Raw genomic sequence first — 22,575 nt, forward strand, 5'->3', positions numbered from 1 at the left:
TTGGTGGTTTCATGGCGGGTGGGGCCGTGGCAGCGCAGAGGGCTGCTCTGCAGCCTAGTTCACGGCCATTCAGGGAAGCGGGTGGGGAAGCAAAGTGCCCCCAAACCCATGGCGTTGGGAGGGGCCTGGCAGAGTCAGCAAGGACCCTGCATGTCCAGGCCCAGGCTACAATTTCCCTCCCGATCTCCACCCGCCCCCCTCGCCCATCTCACTCCTATCCGCTGGGTCCCCACACAGACCAGTTCTCCTTCAAAGGACGGGGTGTTGTGGTTGGGACGGGTCCCTTCCCCGCTGCTACCAAGGACCAGGGCCAAGGATTTCAACAAAGCAACTCGCAAAGCCATCTCTCTTTATTTTTCATTCCTGCCGTTCAACCAGTTTGCAGAAGCTGAGTGGATGTTGGAGGGGAAGGAGGGTCATCTGGGCGCCGACCCTCCCAGAAATAGTCTTTGCGCACTGCCCAGGCTGGTTAGATTTGAGAAGCAATTTAACAATAAACTCTACAGAATCAGAAATGTACAAAAGTGTCAAGGCGGCTGCTGGCTGGTTTCCTGCCGCCCCCGGGGGCCAGAGTTACGCCCATAAGTCCTGTGCAAAGGTCCTGGGGCTGGCGGGGGGCACCGGATTCTTCCCCAGGAGAGGACAGGCCTGCCCACCCAGCAGAAGTGTGCCCAGGGGCAGGCACGCGGGTGTGTGCCCAGGTGCCACAGCCCCCGCAGGCCCCGTGGCTTTCGAGGAGGTCTACGTCCTGCCTTTATGTCCGCCCTTTGAAAGTGTTCATGCAGGTGTAGGTTCCTGAGAATCTGTGGATCTCCTCCAGCGCAGCCTGTGGGAGTATGCTGGGGCCAGCGAGGAGAGAGAAGACAAGATGGTCAGCGGGTGGGGGCCCAGCAGCTGGGTCGCCCTGTGGCCACACAAGATGGCGCAGTAGAGGGATGTCCCTAAACTCTCCCCACCCCCTCTCACAAGCCCACAAGCCACCCCCCACCCACCCACCATGGAGGAAGGGCTTTCAAGTAAGTGGCTAAACCGCTGCTTACAAGGCAAAGGCTGGGTGGTGGAAATAAACTTTCAAAGTCACATTCTTGGCATTTTAGGGCCCATAGGTATCTCAGAGTTCAAGTAACTCCAAATGCCACTTAGTCAACAAATATTTACTATGTGGGGCCGAGGGCTTATGTGCTAGGTGTCACCTCCTCCAGGGAAACTCCCCACATTCACGCCCAGGCTCTCCTTGGGCTCCCAGAGTGCACTGCTTCCCCAACGAGCCCTGCTGTGGTCCTGACTGTCTACTTGCCAGGCCCAGATAGTTCACATCTGCGTCTGGCCCCGAACACAGGGCCGGCATGAGAGGGCCTCAGTCCATTTGTTGAATCAAATTGAAGGGCCCTCACCCCCTTTGGTGCAACATGGGAAAGACCCCCTTCTGAAGAGAGCAATCTGGAAGGCTTCCTGGGGGCGGTGTCAATGGCGTGGAGCCTGTAAAGATTTCTCTTGGGGAAGGTGAAGACGGGGTGCAGTGCGGGGCACGGGGAGGAGGGGGGCCTCTGTGTCCTGTGGGAAAGTAGCAGGGGACAGAACAGAAAGCGTAGGCTGGGGGCTTACTGTGAGAGCACTGACACGTTCTATCCTTTTTCTAGAATGTCTGCAAGGCTGCTGACAAGCTCCTGGGGTGGAAGGAGGCAGCCTGCTCTCCTCGGGGCTCACGGAGGCAGCCGAGGAGCATCTCAGAGCAACAGGCAGCATGGCCTGAGGGGGCCGCGGTGTGGCCCCAGTGCCCTCAGGTGCCCCCAGCCCCGACCCTGCTCTGTGGCTCTGAGTGTGGGGAGGAAGGGCTGGTGGACACCCCTCTGCTGTGAGGTGTCTGTGCCTGCAGCTGGAGCCACGGGACACAGCCAGAGGGAAGCTGTTTCCTGGGAGCTGGTGTCTGATAAAGGGACTTGGGTGCTTCACTTCCCATAAGAGCCTCTGGGGCAGAGGGTGCAGCCAGCCAGGGCCTGGGGGCTGGACGTGGCAGGGGGCCCAGAGGAGCTGGGAGTCCGTGGCCATGAAACCTGCGTCGGCGGCAGGGAATGGCCCCTGCGGTTTGGGACTCCACGGGAAGGGTTTGCTGCCCAAGGTCTGGAAGGTTCTAGGGACTGGGATGCTGGGCGGATCCTGGAGGCAGCCCATCTCCCCTCCTCAGCCCACTCCCAGGTGGTCTGCCCCGGGAAACGCACCTGACTAGCTCCGTGACATTCTGTGGACCCTGCAGCATCCTAAGCTCTGTCTTCCCCACCAGATTAAACTTCCTGAAGGCTGCGGCCAACGAGTAGGCTCTAGAATAGTGGTTCTCAAAGTGTGGCCCGGGAACCCTTGGGGTACCTGAGGTCTCTTTGGTGGTCTGCGAGGTCAAGCTACTTGTATAATCAGACTAAGATGTTATTTGCCTTTTCACGCATCCTCTCACAACAGATTAAAATCAGAAGCAGATAGAAGAATCCTGTTGTCTTCAATTACGTTAGGGTCCAGTGGTTCTCAACCTGTGGGTCGCGACCCCATTGGCAGGGTCGCCTAAGACCAATCTGCATATCAGATATTTACATTACGACTCATAACAGTAGCAACAAAAGTAATTTTATGGTTGGGTCACAACATGAGGAACTGTATTTAAAGGGCCAGAAGGTTGAGAACCACTGCGTTAGATGCTAAAGAGCTTTGCAAGAAAGGAAAACAATGCCATTCTCCTCACTGCATTCTTTATTCTCTTTTGAAAATTTACTTACTTTTCGTAAGAAATCATTGATGTTAACACGGAATTGATTGAATGAATATTGTGAATCTAAGCAAGTGTATAAATCTTATAAAATGTTTTCCCAGTTTTCATTTCTAAGACAGTAAGCAGTAATAATACAGCTCACATAAGCTGAAGCTCTTTGGGCACCTCCATAATTGTTAAGGTTGCAGCCCTGGCTGGTTTGGCTCAATGGATAGAGCGTCGGTCTGCGGACCGAAAGGTCCCAGGTTTGATTCCCATCAAGGGCACATGCCTGGGTTGCGGGCTTGTTCCAATGTGCAGGAGGCAGCCGATCAATGATTCCCTTTCATCATTGATGTTTCTCTCTCTCTCTTCCTCTCCCTTCTTCTCTGAAATCAATAAAAATAAATTTAAAAGAAATAATTTTTAAGGTTGTACAGGGGTCCTGCGACCAGCAAGTTTGAGAACCATGGCCCCAAATTCAGGACAGGACACCCTTGGCACACAAGCCCCCACTCCTCGTCCCCACACCCACAGCAAACATGACTAATGGATCCCGTGGTACTTTCTCCTGCCTGCGGCCTCTTCCCCACGGGGTCCATGGGTGGTTGGCAGGAGCCTGGCCCAGTGCCTGCTCCCCAGCCTCGTACCTTTTCAAGATAATGAGGATATGCATCGTCCAGGGGAGCAGGAGGAGCGCCTGGTTGAGCTGCACGGCCTCCACCGTCCTCCGGGCCACCGTCTCCGGCTTCAGGGGGGGGAAGAGGTTGGGGAACCTGAACGCAGGGAGAGACACAGTGGGTTTCCCCAAGGAAGCAGGTGCTACTGCGGAAAGTGCCCGTGGCTGACAGGTCTGGGTCATCCCTTCGGCCTCTCCGTGAGAAGACCTGTGATTGGGAGACCCAAGACCTGCTGGGCACCTCTTTCCTCCCCCGTCGCCCCCCAGATGTGTCAGAAGATCCCGACTCCCTCCCTCTGCCCACTGAGTCTCCTTTTGAGAATCAAGGACTCGCAGCCCAGCCACCAGGGCCCCAACCCCCAGGCTCCCCATGTTCTCTAGAGCCCTGCTCACTCCTGGGCGGGGAGGGGGGGGGAAGGGGGTGCTGCCTGCTGCCTGGCCCCCTCTCTTCCCTCCTCTGCTCCGACAGTCCTGGCCAGTCTTTTGGTTCCTGTCACTGAAGTCCTTTCCTGTCTCAGGGTCTTTCAACAGCTCTCCCATCAGGGAGGCGTCTCGGCCGGTCCACTCAGAGCAGCCTCTGACCTCGGCCCCCTGCTAATGTGCTTCCCCGCATTCACCCCGCATGGCCTGCCTGCCGGCTTGTTTCTTTATGAATGGCCTGTCTCCCCCACCGGGTGTGCGTTCCCCGAGGGCAGAGGTCTGCTGGGTCTTGCTGCCTGTTGATCCCCCATGTGCTGTGTCGGCCACATAACAGGTGCTCAATAAACGCTTGCTGAATGGCTGGGTGAATGAGTGACTTGCTCTTCCCCAGGTGTGTCCCGCTGGAGGCAGGGACTCTGCGGAGAAGGGCCTTCTCTGCCCACCCCCCCCCACCCCCGCTGGCTCACTCACGCACGGATGCACTGAAACCTTTAGAGTCCTTTCCGTGGGGTGACAGATGGATATATGATTGAATAAGCAAACATCAGGGCTCCTCATGCCCAGTCACCGGCTTCCGGCCTGAGACCCATAGACCGATGATGGCCCTGAGTGCCAGGCCTGGTCTAAGTGCTCACCGGGAATCACTCACCCCAATTCCCAGAGAGGGAAACGGAGGCTCCGGGGAGTGGGTGGCGGGTGAGGCCTGCCCAGAGCCCAGGCTCCACCCCGCCCTCGCTCACTGCTCTCGGAGCCACAGCGCTGATGCCTCTGGCTCTGACCTCAATCCCACAAAGGGCTTGTGAGCTGCCCTGGCACCAGGAGGATTAAGGCGGGTGAGTCACCTGGGTCTGATGTCACCCTGAGCAAAGGGCAACTCCTGGGCCCCCCACGCCGACTGGCTGGCCTCTGAGAGTCCAGGGATTCCCCCCCCCCCAACCCCCCCACCCTACCCTGGGCTTCCTCAGTGAGCTCGCTGGTGTTGGAGCCCCACAGACACGGCAGACAGTCTGGCTTTCCATCCTCACCTGGGCCAATCCTGCTCCTGGGGGAAGGGCAGACAGAGGAGAGACCCAGCTCCATGGGCCTGGAGAGGGCGGGCCCTTCCGGGCAGGGCCCCTGCAGGAGGGCCTGAGGCGGCCTCAGTTCCCCTCAGTGGGAGGAACCGGCTCCTTTCTCTCCGTTGGGGGGGTGGGGGTGGGTATACAGAACCAACAGGGCTTCCAACTCTCACGGAGGCAGCACCCACTCTGCAAAAAGCTTGCTCAGCCAATTGCTATCTGTGTGGCCTTGGGCAGTGAGCTTGCTTCTCTGAGCCTCAGTTCTCTCGTCTGTGAAATGGGGAGAGAGCTCGCCGGGGTGGGGGGCGGGAGGGGGGGGCTAAACGGGGACAATGTTTCTAAAGCATCTGCTGTGGCTGGAACGCAGATCAATCCATGGCAATTAACAAACAGCAAGCACTCACCGCTACGGCCCTGCTGCTGGGAAACCCATTGATTTTTCCTAAACGTCCGCCTCCCACCCTCCAGCCCGGGGAGCCGCTAGGCCTGGCTGGGGCGGAAGCCAGTGCTTTTCCGCCTTTTCCTCTTTGGAAAGGTGGTGCTGACCAATCACCCTTACTACTCTTCTCCTCGGCCCTCGGGCCTCACCTGACGCCAGGTAGCGAGCTAGAATCCCCACACAGGAGCATGGGGCCCAGGGCGCAGGGCACCCTCACCCACCCCTTCTTACAGAGGAGGAGCCCAAGGCACAGAAGGCCAGATGGGGGCACGGAGCTGGGATGTGGTGCCAGGCAGTTTGGACCCACACTTGGCACGACTGTGGGAAAATGACTTGGGAAAACCTTGCATTTCCTTCTTAAGGTGATGGAGAGGAAACTGCTGCAAGGCGAGGTCTGTGCCCAGGGTGCCCACTAGAACTGTGATTGCCGCCGCTGCATCTCCACCCCCTGTGCACTTACGGAGCACTTCCTGTATGGCCAGATACAAGGAACCAAACCAAGACCTCACGGGGGGCGGGGGGGGGGGGGGGAGTAAGCAACAAGGAACAGCAATAGGCATTAATCCAGCCCCCTCCACATTCAGAATCTATGATCATTTGTATGCAAGTCAGGTGGGAATGTACACTCTGTGGCACACTGAAGACAGGGCCTCCAGGAAGGTTCATAACAGATGCCTTTAGGAAGGAGTTTATTGTTAGTGGTGCGTGGGCAGGTGGGCTCAGTGGTTAGAGCATCGCCTCGCGCACTGAAGGGTCATGAGTTTGATTCCCGGTCAAGGGCACGTATCTCGGTTGCAGGTTTGATCCCCAGCCCCCCAGTGGGGCACATGAGGGAGGCAACCAATGGATGCGTCTCTCTCACATGGATGTTTCTCTCTCCCGCCCTCCCCCCGCCCCTTCTCTCTCCCTTCTACTCTCTCTATAAAGCAATGGGAAAAATATCCTCGGGTGAGGATGAACAACAACAAAAAGGCGCTGTGGTTCGTTACTGAGCCTGGAGCATGCCCCAGGCTTTGCTCTAGATGTTACATGTGTTGCTTTTAATTCTCCTAATAATCCCACGAAGGAATTATTATTCCCACGGTTTTACAGACGAAGTAAAGTGAAAAGCTCAGAGAGGTAACAAAACTGGCTCACGATTTCACAGCCGCCCAGCAGCTGAGGTGTGATTCAAAGCCAGGCGCTTTGATTCCTGATCCCCAAAACCATCCTCAATCACCATCGCGAAGGGACAGTGAGTGATCCCACATGGCACCTACGCGCCACTGGACGCCTATAACTTGCAGATAATAAAAGGCATCCAACGTAAGTGTGCAGCGGGATTAACTTTTACCTTTGTAACCACCGCCCAGATCAAGAAGAGAGAACATTCCTGAACGTCTAGTGCAGTGATGGTGAACCTTTTGAGCTCGGCGTGTCAGCATTTTGAAAAACCCTAGCTTAACTCTGGTGCCGTGTCACATATAGAAACTTTTTGATCTCTGCAACCATAGTAAAACAAAGACTTATATTTTTGATATTTATTTTAATATTTAATTGCCACTTAACAAAGAAAAATCAACCAAAAAAATGAGTTCGCGTGTCACCTCTGACACGCGTGTCATAGGTTCGCCATCACTGGTCTAGAAGGTTCTCTCGTGCTCCCTGGCAGGCTCTCCCCGCTCCAGGGGTGCCCGGTTCTGACTTCTATCACCATGGCCCCGTCTTGCCTGCTCCGGAACGTCACGCAGACGGAACCACACAGAGTGCACTCTCTGCCTCTGACGTCTCTTGCTCAACGAAATGCTTTTCCATCCCGTGCCCTTGACCGGGAATCAAACTCATGACCCTTCAGTGCGGGAGGCGATGCTCTAACCACTGAGCACACCTGCCCCCACACCACTAACACTGAGAGCCTCAGTGTCCGCACTGCTCTCTTCTCACGGTGGGTGACATTCCACTGCGCGCAGCGGGACTTGTAAAAGCTCCCGGCCTGAGAAGCAGGACCCTACCCCCCACAGCGCCCCCCTGTCTCACAGAGTTGGGGGCCAGGGCTCAAAGCCAAAGGGAACGGGCTCTAGTGCTTTTTCTATTTGTGCTCTCTCTGTGCATAAGCCTCTCTCCTGGCCCAGCCTGCAGGGGGCCTGGCCGGGGGAGGGGGTCCCCTGCTCACTGACCTGACCCTCATGCCCTGGAACATCTCGGTGCTGGTGTGGAAGGGCAGCACGGTGGTGGCGCTGACGCCCGGGCAGTCCAGCAGCCCCAGGGTCAGGCTCTCCATGAAGGCGAAGGCCGAGGCCTTGGAGGTGCAGTAGTCGATGGCGCCGGGGATGGCGGACAGCGCCAGCACGGAGTTGAGGCACACGATGTGGCCGTTCTGCAGCTCCAGCATGCGCGGCAGGAAGGCCTTGGTGGTCTGAGGGTGGTCGGGGCGGGGGGGTCAGTGTGGAGCGGTTGTACCGCCCCAAAGCCCCTCTCCCCCTCTCTCAGGGGGCACAGACCACCCTGCACGCACGCGCTGCCCAGCGATGGAGCCTCCTGGGACAGCGGGGGCCGGGGCGGCCTGCCCTGCACCCACAGAGCCGGGAGACGCTTCCTGGGCCCATTGTTCCTCCTGTCCAGCACTTTGTCGGTGGGTGTCCCCCTGGGCCTGAGCCCAAGCCCTGGTGAGCCTCCCCTACCTCCCTCACGGCCCCCAGGCCCTGGAGGGAAGACACTTGTCCCTGCCACGCCCAGGCCTGGTCTGTGCCCAACAGTCCTCACCCAGAACTGGCCCAGCGTGTTGATGTGCTGCGACTTGAGGAGGGCGTCGTCGTCGCTGTCCATCAGGCTCTTCCCGTGGACCACGGCGGCATTATTCACCAGGATGGTGATGTCACCCACCTGCAGGTGGGAGGGGCCGCAGCTGTCAGGGCAGCCCCGTGCCTGGCCCCCTCCCCCCGGCCATGGGACCTGGGCAGCCACGCCGCCACGCTGAGCACCAGCCTTGATTTGTAGGATGGAGCTTATGACCACACCAGAGATGTTCTGAGGATTGGAAGTCATTTATGGCGCAGCACAGACGTGGCACAGAGCGCGTTTACCACACATGAGGTTATCGTTACATAAAAAGGAACATTTACCGGTGCCAGAGGCTTAACAGGTGGTCTTTGCCCTCTGGGAGCTCACTGACTCACTCGGTCGAAATGACAGCTGGAGCCAGGAGAAACCTTTTCCCAGAGGGCAACGGGACATTTGCCCCGGGAGCTAGAATAGACACAAGGTCTAAATGCCAAAGGGGACAAGAGATGGTTACTCCTGTCATTCATCAACCCATACCCCTCCCTGGTCCCTGCTCCCGCAGCACACACATGCACACTCATACATGCATGCACACACATGTGCATACACACTCGGGCCGGCTTCACGGGAGAGTCCCCAGAAAGGCTCTGGAAACAGCCGTTCTGCCATCGCAATGCTGGGCCCCAGGACACAGGGCGGTTCCCTGCAGCTGAGCGAGGACAGCCCTCCCAGGCGGCTCACCTTCTCCCGCACGGCCTTGGCCGTCTGGTACACCTCCTCCCGGTTGCCCACGTCACAGATGAAGTAGTGGCACTCCGTGCCCATCTGCCGGATCTCCTCTGTCGTCTCCTTCAGGCACTTCTCGGTGCGGCCCCAGAGGACGATCTGGAAGGAGAGGATAAGGCGCTGAACAGGTGGTCGCCGAGCAAGCCATCGCAGTTCAAGGACCGCCACCAGACATTCAGTATTTACGGAATCTGCCCAGGGACTGGACTTCCCGGTTCCACCCAAAGGGAGTATGCAAAGCAAATGAACAAGATGGCTTTTTAAAAAGGGATACAGCCCGGCCGGCGTGGCTCAGCGGTTGAGCACCAACCTATGAACCAGGAGGTCACGGCTCGATTCCTGGTCAGGGCACATGCCCAGGTTCCAGGCTCTATCCCCAGTGTGGAGCGTGCAGGGGGCAGCTGATCAATGATACTCTCTCATCATTGATGTTTCTCTCTCTCTCTCTCTCTCCCTCTCCCTTCCAGTCTGAAATCAATAAAAATATATTTTTTTTAACAACCACCACCTTCTTAAAAGAAAAAAAAGACACAGCCGAAGCCGCAGTGAGCCAGTAGGTTCCGGGCCCATTTCTGACCTCAGTCGTTGACGGGGTATTTACAAGCCTGAGCCATTCCTTCCAGCAGGTCCCCTCCTGCCAGCCCCATTCCAGGCATCCCACACAGCTATAACGAAGCAATCACTGAGCTCTTTCTGCAGAATGTTCCAGAATGTTCTCAGCTGGGAACAAGCTGGCCTTCTCACCAGCGAGGTCGGGAGCCAGGTTTATGGACACGGCGGTTAGATCGCACCGGGAGGTTCCGGCCGCGAGGCGCCTGTGCTAAGCCGAGCCTCCACCTGGCTGCGGTCACACTTGGTCACACCCGGAAGGAGGGCCAGGCGCAGAGGCAGCCAGGCTCCTGCTGAGAAGGAAACGGCCCCCCCCCACAAGTTCATAAACTCGGGGCTCATCACGCCAGGAGGGGACCCTGGCAGGACCAGAAGGTGGATTCTTAAAGGGGCTGGACAAACTGATGAATGGCCGGCCATAACGGCTCAGCAGAGAAGCCTGGCTGTCTCTCAACATTTGACCTGAGCGAGAAGGACACACTCATGACCTGCCCTTGGGCCCAGAGAGGCAGGCCCTGTCGGCCAAAGGGTCATGGGCGGGGGGACTGGACCCCAAGGAAGACTCCACTTATCGCAGAGGGAGGGAAGGCGGGGGCTGGACGCCATTGGAGAGAGGAAGAGGCGAAGGCTCCTGGGATTAGCTTAATGGGTTTCTATGTGTATTTCTTCTCTTGCTTTTTAAAATTATCGATGAAATGCCCCTTTAGAAATAAACCCCACGTGAAAACCAGCACAAAGATCACATTCCATGTCCAAGTCCACATCTTCTCACTCCACCAGCAGCGGACGAGGACAGACGGGCTGTGCGGGAGGCAAACATTGCCAAGGGGGTTACAGATGGAGCGGCGATCAGTCCGACCAGGGCCCCGAGGGTTCTGCACTTGGAAACAGGATAGAAAGGTTCTCCGATAATCGGTTGTTGGCAGTTACAGTTTATCAACCATTTACCTTGAAATCTCAGAAGCTGCCCTCCAGTGGAAAGCGCCCCGAGAAAGTGTGGCTGGTGGTCTCCAATGAATTTTATTTTTTTATTGAGTTTTTAAAATGTCTGAACTCGTTTTTCAGAAAGAAAATAGAAGTGTTTTCTCAACCACTTACACATCTCTGGGAAAGCCTGGTTTGAAAGCCCACCTTGTCCAACCACTTTCTTTGTTTTAAAGAAATAAATTCTTCGCCCTAACCCGTTTGGCTCAGTGGATAGAGCGTCGGCCTGGGGACTGAAGGGTCCCAGGTTCGATTCCGGTCAAGGGCATGTACCTGGGTTGCGGGCACATCCTCAGTAGGAGATGTGCAGGAGGCAGCTGATCAATGTTTCTCTCTCATCGATGTTTCTAACTCTCTATCCCCTCTCCCTTCCTCTCTGTAAAAAATCACTAAAATATATTTTAAAAAAGAAATAAATTTTTCTTGACACCAGGAAGGGCTGGGAGGGGGCCTCCACCAGTGGCTCTGTGACCCAGAAGTGCATCCAGGGCAAACGGACCGCAAGGAGGCAGGCTCCAGGGACACCTCCTTGTCTGCTGACCTAAGAACAGAACTAACCTGCGTCCCCAGGAGAGGCTGGAGCGTCACTGCATGGAGCAGATTAGACCCAAACATCTCCTCCAGGAAGGCAATTCGGTGCAGGCATGCTCCACCCCCCAGGCCACCCGGCCTGTAGCCACTGTCACCCAGCTTCCTTCCATCCTTCCTTGTCACTCCATCTGTCTGTCCACCATCATCCATCCCCTCACTCCTTCCTTCCTTCTACCCACCCCAACACCTATCCATCCATCCATCCATCCATCCCTCATTCCTTCCTTCTTCCACCCTGCCTCCATCCATCAGTTCATATCCATCCATCCATCCATCCATCCATCCATCCCTCATTCCTTCCTTCTTCCACCCTGCCTCCATCCATCAGTTCATATCCATCCATCCATCCATCCCTCATTCCTTCCTTCTACCACCCTGCCTCCATCCATCAGTTCATATCCATCCATCCATCCATCCATCCATCCCTCATTCCTTCCTTCTACCACCCTGCCTCCATCCATCAGTTCATATCCATCCATCCATATCTATTCATCCATCCATCCATCCATCCATCCATCCATCCATCTTCTGAGTACGTCCGAGTGAGCTTTAGGTAACCCTTGGCCCCCTTTCTCCTGTTCTTGTCCCTGCCTAACCCCATCCCACCTCCAGCTCATAAGAGAAACCGGACCCTGGGGCTTGCGCGGTTCCCTAGGGTCTGGTGAGGCCGGGAGAGGTGCCTCTGGGGACTCAGAGATTTCTGGACAAGTTGACAGGAGAGGAAGCTTAAAGTGTGGGGGGGTCTTGTTGGGAGGTGTAGGGGTCTAGATGCCTGGGAGCACAAGTGGTCACCTCCGAGGGTCTAGAGCAGCATCCCAGATGGGTGCCCTTCATTCTGGGGACCCTGGGTTCTTCTCAGCACAAACAGGTGTGCACGGGATTCCTGCAAAAGGGGTGCCGAGGGCCTGGAGGCTGCTGGGCCAGATGAACTCTTCCTGGACCCCCACGTTCTCAGGTATGGCAAGGAGGGCAGGGGTCTAACGCCCCAGTGTGGTCTGTCTGCCCAGGAAACTGGCAGTCAGGGCCCTGGGAGGCCAGCCCTGTGTATGTGGCTAGGACAAGCTGGAGGTGGCATCAGGAAGGGAAGTGAAGGCTGTGCCCATGCTCCCCGAGGTGGGGGATGCAGCCAGGTGGGCCCTGAGGTGTGGCCATTTCCTCTCGAGGCTCTGATGAGGAGGCCCCTGGTGGCGGGGCCTGGCCTCCTCAGGTCTGTGCTCGAAGCCTCACAGCCCCGGGGCTTTGCGACAGCTTTGCTTTCTCCCTCCCACCCCACCCCACAGGGCTGGGAGCCTGGGTTCTGGCTTGTCCGTTTTCACAGCCCAGTGCCCAGCCTTTCCGACCTCACAGACCACTGGCTGGCGACTGCTGGGTGAAAGGGCCTCTCTAAGCCCGAGACCACCCCATCTTCCTCGACTAAAAGTCGTTTAGGGTCTCAGAACCCTCAACAGAGTCTACTTAGACCAAGAGCCAGCAAGCCCTGGGGTTTTCCTCCCCCAGTCCGCTGCCCAGGCCCCTGTGGGGACCCGGAGTCACGGACCAGGAAGCTGGCTGGTGCAGCTCAGCTGGCCCACCCGGTGGCCCGTGCCCAGAGCCACCTGTTGTCTGCCCTGGACAGCTGACAGGAGAGGCCCACCCAGCGCCACACGCGGGCGAGGACCAGGCGGGCAGGAGCAGGGTCTTAGAGGAGGCGGGGTAGGCAGGCTGGGGAGGGGACAGATTTATGAGCCCATGGACCCAGTGCGGCCTCCTCCTCACTGACTCCCCCGATGGGGAGCAGCTGGGCAGGGTCAGTGGCCCAGGATTTATGCCTAAGCTGGGTTTACAAATAAGGGCTCAGGGCAGCTCAACACCTCCCAGCCTCCCTCCCCCTGGGGCAGACGGTTAGTTTCTGTCCTCCTGCGCCCGTGACTGGCGCGGGGGTAAGAGGACAAAGACCTGTGGCCTCCCGGGCGGTGGGCCCACACTGGCCACGGCCGCCCCGCCTGGCCAGGGCCTGTTCCCCCTTCCCCCTTCCCCGCCCCCCCTCCCCCGCCGCCAGAGCTGTCCTCACCGAGGCAACAGCCAGCCCCAAAGTTGAAGGCTCTAGTTGTCCACTTTTTATAGGAAATAAAGGCCCAAAGTCACACTCAGTGAGTGGCGGAGGCAGGCTTCAAACCCAGAGCCCTGTCTTCCACAGAAGCCCCCCTGAACCCCAAGACCGTGGGATATTGTGAGCTTTGAGAGTTCTGCTCCCAAGTGCCGGGTGCCCTCAATCGGCGCTCATTCCCAACCAGACCTTCCTGAGCTCTGTCTCGCTCCACGGCCACAGCCACGCGTCCATCTGTGCGCCAGGACCGCGCCGAGGGCCAGCTGCGGGCCGGCCGCTGTGCCTGGGGCCTGGCAGCCAGCAGAGAACAACAGACATGGCCCCTGTCCCCGGAGCCCATGTTCCAGCGGAGGAAGACCCAGAGGAAGGAGAAAACCATTGAACGCAAATTACCACGAGCAGGATAACGAATAAATGGGGAACTTGTATTAAATGGGGGTGGGGGCGGTATGGGGCTGCCATATTACATCCTTGTATAATAAGGAAACTGCAGCTCAGAGAGGCTGAGCAACCTGTCTGAAGCCGCACAGCAACTGAGTGACAGAGCTGAGCTTGGAACGGAGATTTTTCACCATCATTCCCTCCCCCAGTGGGAGAAGAGCCATTTCCTCTCTTCAGGCGGTCTCGTGGGGATTAGCACACAGAAGCTAAGAGTTCAGTAAGCTTCTCATTACTGTTTCCCGGGGGGCGGGGAGGTAGGGGGAAGAGCTGAGAAAAATCACAGAACACACACACACACACACACACACACACACAGCCTCTCAATGTACCCTGCTCTGCAGCCATTAGAACAGTGGTTCTCAACCCTCCTAATGCCGCGACCCTTTAATACAGTTCCTCATGTTGTGGTGACCCCCAGTTTCATTGTTACAAATTGAACATAATTAAAGCATAGTGATTAACCACAAAAACAGTATGTAATGATATATGTGTTTTCCGATGGTCTTAGGCGACCCGCTAAAGGGTCGTTCAACCCCCAAAGGGGTCGCGACCCACAGGTTGAGAACCGCTGCATTAGAACGATGAATGCTCACGACATGGAGAAACGCTCAGAGGCCTACGGTTCAGGGAAAGGGTGCGGCGTTAGCCAGAGGGTCAGCTCAGCTCCGTCAGCTCAGCAGGTTCATGGACGTCACCAGGCCGCGTGGGATCGTGGCTGGCTCCGTCCGCTTCCTTCTGCTGGTCTGTACAAGAAGTGTCTAAAGGGCAAGTACCCTTATTTATGATCTTAAGAACGGAAGGCAGAACTAAGCTTCCCCTGCAAGTCAGACCCCAACTAGACGTTTTGCACACGGGTAACTCAGCCGTGCAGGTCCAACCCCTGCGGCTCCCGTCCCTGGCAGCGCCTGTCCGGGGCTCCCACCCGTTGTCTGCATCTCTCTCCCGTTGCTGAGTGCATGGATGAGGGAGTGCTGGGCTCCAGGGTTCCGGCGTGCACCTGCTCCTTACCCAGCGCACTTGGCCCTCTGTGCTGTCATCGCCATTCTGAGTCTACATCCTGTCTCCCGGAAGGCAGGGACTAAATCTCACCCATCGTGGGTTCCCTGTGGCCCTACCTACTGCCCAGCACCGGCTGTGAGTCTTTGTTTTAAATGCCAAGTGTACTTGTGGGCTCCTATTCATCCTGCAGAACCCTGCTAGAATGCCCCTTCAGTTCTGAAGCCTCTCTGGCTGCTCCTTCCATCCTCCCTACAACACGACACTGAGGCTAACATCTGGGAGAACTCGCCGTGGGCCAGGTGCTGTGCCGAGTACATCCACGTGCTTTCTCCTCTCATCCTCACAGTCCCACGTGGGGGTGGCCACTCTCTCCATTTTATGGGCGAGGCTCAGACAGATAAACTGACTCACCCAAGTTCATACCGCTCAGAATTAGCAGAGCAGTGTGACTCAGAATTCATGTTCCTTACCGTCAGCCCTGACCCTGGTTCGTGCCTCTCCTGGGCACTGGGCCTGTCTGTGAGCATCCCTGCCTCCCGAGTTCACGAGGTCCTCCGGGTTGTCCTACTCATCTCAGAACCTCAGCACCCAGCACGGGCCAGGCACAGCTAACACTGCCACAGGGCCCTGGCCCCAGGGGGACTCCAGAAAGCTCTGCTGGCCAGAGAACAGGCCCTTCTCCACCCAGCCTTGCCTTCCTCGCCCAGAGGGGCTCACACGAATGCCTGGACTTGACATTCACGGCTAGAGCTCAGCTGCAGAGCACAGCTCCCCCAGGGACGTCAGCTGGGTGGTCTCGGGCGGGTCCCAGGAGGAGCATCTGGTTATAATTGGCAGCTCTGGGAAGATCAGGTCCCTGGGCAGGTCTTTGGAGGCCAGCTCGTGTCCCACGGGCGCCGTGTATTGGATCGGAGCGCTGCTGAGTTGGCTTCTCAGAAGCAAAGAAAATGCCCACCAGAGACCCCAAACCACGGCAGGGTGGGCGGGGTGGAAGGTCACGGTGTGGAGGGTGCACAGTTTCGTCCGCCCAACTCCTCCAGCAGGAGGACGCTCATAAAAATCTATCCCGTGGCCAGATGAGAGCACGCAAGCAGCAGGGAGTGCAAGCATCGAGGGTTAGACCAGGGTGCTGGCGGGAAGTGCACGGTGGGTGCCCGTGTGTGGGCAGGTGGCACCTGAAACATGGACACGCACACTCTTAGAGGTACACGCGTGTGTGAGTTAAACGTGGAGCTCCCCCTCTCCCCCATCCCCGTCCATTTCCAAAAGGAGATCCCGGCGTGAGTAGCGTGGCCCAGAACTCAGGAGCCACTGCCTGGGCTCAGCTCTCTGATCTGCCACTCAGGACTCACACGAGCGTGGACACCCCACTTAGCCGCGCTATAAATTACGGTTATCCGAGCACCCGCTTTGAAGGGTGGCTGGCTGGGTGAAACAGGGACAGGATACATGTTAGCTATTGTTATTGTTATTAACTCAGGAACAGAGATAGACACGCCTCTTCACCACTTGCTCACAGAAGTTCCCACTGTCCCTCATAGAACGGGAGCCATCGGGGTGACAGAGGCCTGGGGCCTCTGCTTCTGGACTCTTAGAGACCCCTGTTCTATCCTTCCCCTGACTGAGCCGGCCTCTTCCGTCCACACCCCGGTCGGGCCTGGCCCGGGAAGGTGGAGGCCAGCGACAGAACCGTCCCCCCCCCCCCCCCCCACTGCGGGATGGGCAGCAGATCACCCATCAAGGGGACTTCTCGGTAGAAGAGGTTTTCAAGCTGAACTCTGGGGGGTCCGCTGAAGACCCCCGGGGGTTGCTGAGAGCTGGGGCCGGGTAGGCAGGGACCCGGTCACCCAGGGCAGTGCTACCTTTATTAGGCTTCTGGACCAGTCATTTCTACAAAGGCTCTGCTGCTAAAAAATACTGAGGTTTGGCCCAACCAGCTCAGTGGTTGAGCGTCGACCTATGAACCAGGAGGTCACAGATTCAATTCCCAGTCAGGGCCCATGCTCAGGTGGTGGGCTCGATCCCCAGTGTGGGGCTTGCAGGAGGCAGCCAGTCAATGATTCTCTCTCATCACGGATGTCTCTATCTCTCCCTCCCTCTCCCTTCTTCTCTGAAATCAATAAAAACATATATTTTTAAAAAGACTGAGGCTTGCCTGCTGCCCTCTTCCTCCACACGCTTTCCTCTCAGGGCAGGGGTGCTTGTTTTGTTTTGTTTTGTTTTGTTTCCCCTGAAGCTGTGTTTTTCTCGGTGCCTCCAGCTCTCGCTGGGGGTGCGGCCTGTCATCGACAACAAGCCTACCAGCCAGCCCTTCGTGCCAAGACAGCCCTTCAGAACCGATGACAGCGGTCGGGTACCACCCTGAGACCTTTCGGACTTCCTAACCTTCCCCCTTTCCTCCTGGGAGCCGTTTCCAAACTCCCCCTGCCTCTGCCTGCATCTGCCCTTGGTGCAGCCGCAGGCCTGCCGCCTGTGGCCCACCGCTCCCCCACTTCCCAGGGAACCAGGGGTGACACCTCCTGGGCCTGTTAGGCTGCACACATCCTCCCCATCCTGTCCCTGCACCGCCGAGCTGCCCACGCAGCAGGCAGGGCTTTCCCACGCAGCCACGCGTGGTGGGCGCATCCTGGCTGCGTCCCGTGGAGCCTGCTGACAATGTCTGGCGGCCGCTGGCTCGGCTGGTGGAGAGGACTGCGCTGAAGGTCCTCAAATTAGATCTCCTCCCACAGGCCCCTGACCGCAGCCTGGAGCCGGACAGACTTCCTCCCGGCTGACATCCAGCCTGGAGCCAGCCCCCGGGGAGCCACAGGAGTAACCTCCAGGCCAGCCTGTGCTCTGGGCCGCTGTACCCCACCCACAGGGGCAAGGTAACCCCGGTCAGGGACACGTCCGTTCATTGCACAGATAACCAAGCACACGCCAATGGCAAGCACTGCACGGCGAGGCGTCCACCTCCCAGGGGCGGAAAGAAGGCCGCTGACCCGCCCTGGGCCAGTGCATGGCCTTGCTGACCAAGTATCTGCTGAGTGGTGACCGTGATGACCTTACCCCGTGTAAGGATCCCGGGGTCTTCACAGGCTGACAGTGGGGCAGGTGGGGAGGCGGGAATGGCGAGGGCAGCAGATGCCAGGCCCTTTACTCCCCCTGGACACCCTACTGTCCCCCATGAGTTGTTTTCTCTCATCTTCCACCCGACCCGCCGGTTTGACCTCTGGAATCAGAAGCCGACCGCTTCCCGCCTCCTCTGCGCTGCCGCTCTGGGCCCAGCCTGTCATCCGTCACGTGGACCACAGCAAAGGCCCAACCGGCTCTCCCTGATTCACCCCAGAGCCCCTGCCTCTGCCCAGACAGCTCTCAACACAGCAGCCAGAGAGATCCTTCCAGAAAGCAATTGTGGCCATGCTCACAACTCCCAACGGCTCCCCATTTCACCCAGAGTGAAATCCAGTGTTTACCGTGATCGCTTGCCCACCACCTGCCCTCAGCTCTCACCTCCCCGGCCTGATTGGTTCGCTCATCCCTCCTCAGGGGCCACCTCCCTCAGGGCCTTTGCACCAGCTCCTCTGTGTCCTCTTCCCCCAAGCAGCCCCTTCCCAGCCCTCTTCTTACAGGTTCTGCTCAAGTGTGCCTTTCCCCGAGAGGCCTTCATGCAAAAGGCCCCCACCCGCACAGACACTCGCTTCCAACCCCACAGACACTCGCTCCCCAACCCCACAGACACTCGCTCCCCAACCCCACAGACACTCGCTTCCAACCCCACAGACACTCGCTCCCCAACCCCACAGACACTCGCTTCCAACCCCACAGACACTCGCTCCCCAACCCCACAGACACTCGCTCCCCAACCCCACAGACACTCGCTCCCCAACCCCACAGACACTCGCTTCCAACCCCACAGACACTCGCTCCCCAACCCCACAGACACTCGCTTCCAACCCCACAGACACTCGCTCCCCAACCCCACAGACACTCGCTCCCCAACCCCACAGACACTCGCTTCCAACCCCACAGACACTCGCTCCCCAACCCCACAGACACTCGCTTCCAACCCCACAGACACTCGCTCCCCAACCCCACAGACACTCGCTCCCCAACCCCACAGACACTCGCTTCCCAACCCAGTCCTTGCCTTTCAAAAATAATTTCCTATTCATAGACTTTATTTTTTAGAGCAGTTTTAAGGTCACAGCAAAACTGAGTAGAAGGTACGGAGACTTCCCACATAACCCTGGTCCCCACACCGGCACAGCCTCCCCCAAGATCAACACGAGCACCAGATGGTACATTTGTTACAACCGACGGACCTACACCGACATGCCATTATCACCTAAGCCCAGGCCCACTCTGGGCGTTGCGCATCCTGTGGGTTTGGACACATGCGTAATGACATGCGCCCACACAGCCGGAGCCCACAGAGCAGTTTCACTGTGTTCTGCCCTGTGTTCTGCCTACTCACCCTTCTTCCCACAACCCCTGGCGGCCACTGATCTTTTTATTGTCGCCATAATTTTGCCTTTTCCAGAAGGTCATGGAGTTGGAATCACACAGCAGGTAGCCTTTCCGGGTTGGCCTCTTTCACTTGGTCATGGGCATGGACGTCCCCCCCAGGTCTTTCCCTGGCCTGATAGCTCATTTCTTTGGAGCCCCGAGTGAGTAACATCCCATTGTCTGGAGGCCGCAGTTCATGTAGCCATCCACCTACTCAAGGGCCACTCGGTGGCAAGTCTGGGCAGTTACGCACAGAGCTGCTGGGAACATCCGCGGGCATGTCCCTGCTCTTTTAGGCTCTTCCCGTGGCCGAGGCACAGGCCTCCCTCTGTGATGGACATCTCGTGACCCCGAGGAGAGAGGACACCCCCCTCAAAACCTCACACCATCATCACCCGCCAAGAGCAGGTGCTCAGAAAGCAAGGGTGACAACTGGTTAAGTCGCACCTCCTCCCTGGGTGTGATTCCTGGGACTCAGTTTGGTTCTGGGACAGCAGGGAACGGCCAGCAGGGCCAACTTCTCCCTTCCAGCCAGGAACCCAGGGGCTGGCGTCTCTTTCCACAAACATGAACCGCCCAGACTGCACTTGGCAAAATACGGGGGTGGGGAAGCTCAGGTTAGAGTTCCTGGCTGATCCCCATGACCTCTGTCCCAGCATCTGGCTGGGTGGGAGAAGCCAAGGGAGCAGGAGATGGGGGTGCCCCCTCCCCCCCGGGGAGAGGACAGCCAGCGTGGAGACCACTTTCCAGCAGTGGGCACACCTTCAGTATTACCATCCTGAGAAATGGGAGCGTAAGTCCAGCCTATGGGTGAGGCTGAGGCAGGCAAGTGTCAAAGCAACACTTGAACCTGGACTCCAAAGCCGAGCTCCGTCACTACTCCCTCCCCTGCCTCATTTGCTCACTCGCTCACTCAGGGCACTGCTGGAGGAAATAAACCCACCCGGCCCTCCTGCAGTTTGCTTTCCTGTGTATACGTGGGAGATGTGTAACAATAAACACAGGGACAATTGACTACATAGTATATAAAGGTGGCCAAACGTGCATGGAAGAAGCAGGGAGCTTCGTGGGGCTGGGAGTGTATTCAGATGGAGGCAGGGACAGGGAAAGCCGCTGATCAGGGAACATTTGGGCAGAGACTTGAGGGACATGGAGGCAGCGAGGCAGACATTCCAGGCCCAGGGACCGGCCAGTGCAAAGGCCCTGGGGTGGGAATGAGTGTGGGGTGTTGGGGGACAGCAAGGAAGCCAAGTGGCTGAGCCGAATGGGAGACAGGAGGTGGGGGCTGTCACCACGGGTGGGGGCTTGGGATTCTACTCCCAGTGGTGGGCAGCCCTTCGGAGGGTTGTGAGCAGAGAAATAACAGTGTCTGCCTGGCAGTTTGGAACCCGTCCTGACTGCTGAAGTGAGGTGTGCAATGGGGGTGGGAGCCAGGGTGGAGGGGCCAGTTGGGAGCTGCATGGCAGGTGACAGATGTGGCCGATGGGGGGGGGGGGCTGGGGCACTGGGGTGGAGGTGATGGAGAAGGAGCCTCAGGCTGCAGGGCTGGGCTGCCAGAGAGGAGGACCCCAGGGTGTGGCCTGAGAACAGCAAGAAGGGCTCTGAGGCCCTGAGCTGCTCTCTAGGGAAGGCCTGGCAAGTCCCAGGTGGGAGAGAGAGAGATCCTGCCTCCGGCCTCAGACCCCAGGTCCCTCCAGCCTCCAGAACACTGGGCTGGAACAGAGGGGGGGGGGGGCCGGCCCTGAGTGAGGAAGCAGTTCCAGGTGGCCAGGGCGGCCTCCCCAAGCATAGGTGCCTGGAGGCCCGCCAAGCAGGCCAGCTACCCACCTAGCGCCGCTGGTAAACACACCAGTTTCCAATAACAAAGTGGCCGGCCATCCCAGCCCTGCCCCCGGCGGCAAAGAGCGGCCATCCCAGCCCTGCCTCCCCCACCCCACCCCCACGGGGCACTGACTGGCCAGCCCAGCCCTGCCTCCCCCCACCCCCACCCCCACGGGGCACTGACTGGCCAGCCCAGCCCCCTGCCTCCCCCCCCACCCCAACCCCACGGGGCACTGACTGGCCAGCCCAGCCCCCTGCCTCCCCCCCCACCCCAACCCCACGGGGCACTGACTGGCCAGCCCAGCCCTGCCTCCCCCCCACCCCCAAGGGGCACTGACTGGCCAGCCCAGCCCTTCCTCCCCCCCCCCCAAGGGGCACTGACTGGCCAGCCCAGCCCTGCCTCCCCCCACCCCCACCCCCACGGGGCACTGACTGGCCAGCCCAGCCCTGCCTCCCCCCCACCCCAACCCCACGGGGCACTGACTGGCCAGCCCAGCCCTGCCTCCCCCCCACCCCAACCCCACGGGGCACTGACTGGCCAGCCCAGCCCTGCCTCCCCCCCCCCCCCCCCAACCCCACGGCCCAGCCCTGCCCCCGACGGCGAAGAGCCGGCGCCTGCTCAGCCCCGAGCCTGCGCTCACATGATGGGGTGAGGGGGTGGCAGGAGGAGCGCCCGGCGAAGCCTCAGCGGGGCCGGCGGGAGGCTCCAGGAAGTCTTTGGGAAAGAGGGCCCAGGGCGGGCGGAGGGTGGGGGCCGCGGGGTCCCGAGAGGGGCTGGGGCGTGGCGGGGCTGGAGTCCCATTTGGCAGCTGGGAAAGGGATGGGAAGGGTAGGTAGATGGAAGGGGCGGGGCGGGGTGAGGGTGCCGAGGGCCAGGATTGGGTTGTGGGGAGGGGTTAGAGGTGGGGAGGAGGCCAGCTCGGGATCTAGACGCAGATGGGGAGGGGAGGGGCGGGGCGGGGGGGAGGGGAGAGGAAAGGGCGCTGGTTTAGGGTTGGGGTTGGGCGCGGGTGGGAGCGCCGGCGGAGGCGGAGGAGGAGGGGGGACAGGTTGGGGTGGGGGTGAGGACCGGGAAGGTGTCGGGGTTGGGTGGGGGCGAGGACGGGCGTGGATGGCGGGGCGGGAGGGGCGGGGGCGGGCGCGGATGGGGGTGAGCGTCCCCTCCCGCGCCGGGACCGCCCTCGCTTCCTCCCTCCGGCGGAGCGGTAAACAAACGCGGTGATGTCACGGGCGCCGCTGACCTGCGGCTGAACCCGGAGCTGTAAATGAGATGCAAGGTGCCAGCAGCCTCGGGCCGCCCGGCAGCCTGCAGCCACACACGCTCCTCCGCCGGCCTGAGGTTACCCCAGCTGCACACGCGGACAGGATGCTGCAAACGCCACCAGACATTGCAACACGCAGCCAGTCTGCTGGCCGCGGCGTGAACCGTCCCGCCGCCCGCCCTCCGCCGCCCCCCTGGCGGGCACCGGCCCAGCTGGAGCCGGCCGCCCTCCTCCGGAGCATCCCGGGGGCTGGCAGCTTCCACCCATCTGGGGTCAGCCCCTCCAAGGGGGACCGGTCCTGTGCCTCCCCAGGAGGCCTCCAGAGCCAGGGCCGGCCTTCCGGGGCAGCTGTGGGCTTTCTGCCCACCACCCTGGGGAAGTGCCGGCCTGCCCACTCGGCTCTCTCTCCGGGAAG

General features: G+C 59.1%; 1 protein-coding gene across 3 annotated transcripts in view; it reads right to left on the minus strand.

The window, feature by feature from the left end:
* Positions 1-332: 332 nt before the first annotated feature.
* The window catches only part of DHRS3 (dehydrogenase/reductase 3), a 40,452-nt gene continuing 18,209 nt past the window's right edge, over positions 333-22,575 (minus strand). For all 3 annotated transcript variants that reach the window (XM_036349607.1, XM_036349609.1, XM_036349608.1), the window contains exons 2-6: positions 8,835-8,978; positions 8,076-8,195; positions 7,490-7,728; positions 3,388-3,513; positions 333-839 (exon numbers count right to left, since the gene is read on the minus strand). In XM_036349607.1, the coding sequence (XP_036205500.1) occupies positions 755-839; positions 3,388-3,513; positions 7,490-7,728; positions 8,076-8,195; positions 8,835-8,978 (714 nt within the window). In that variant the 3' untranslated portion in view covers positions 333-754. The remainder of the gene's footprint in view (positions 840-3,387; positions 3,514-7,489; positions 7,729-8,075; positions 8,196-8,834; positions 8,979-22,575) is intronic.

Source organism: Myotis myotis, unplaced genomic scaffold, assembly GCF_014108235.1.
Source record: "Myotis myotis isolate mMyoMyo1 unplaced genomic scaffold, mMyoMyo1.p scaffold_m19_p_2, whole genome shotgun sequence".
NCBI lineage: Eukaryota > Metazoa > Chordata > Mammalia > Chiroptera > Vespertilionidae > Myotis > Myotis myotis.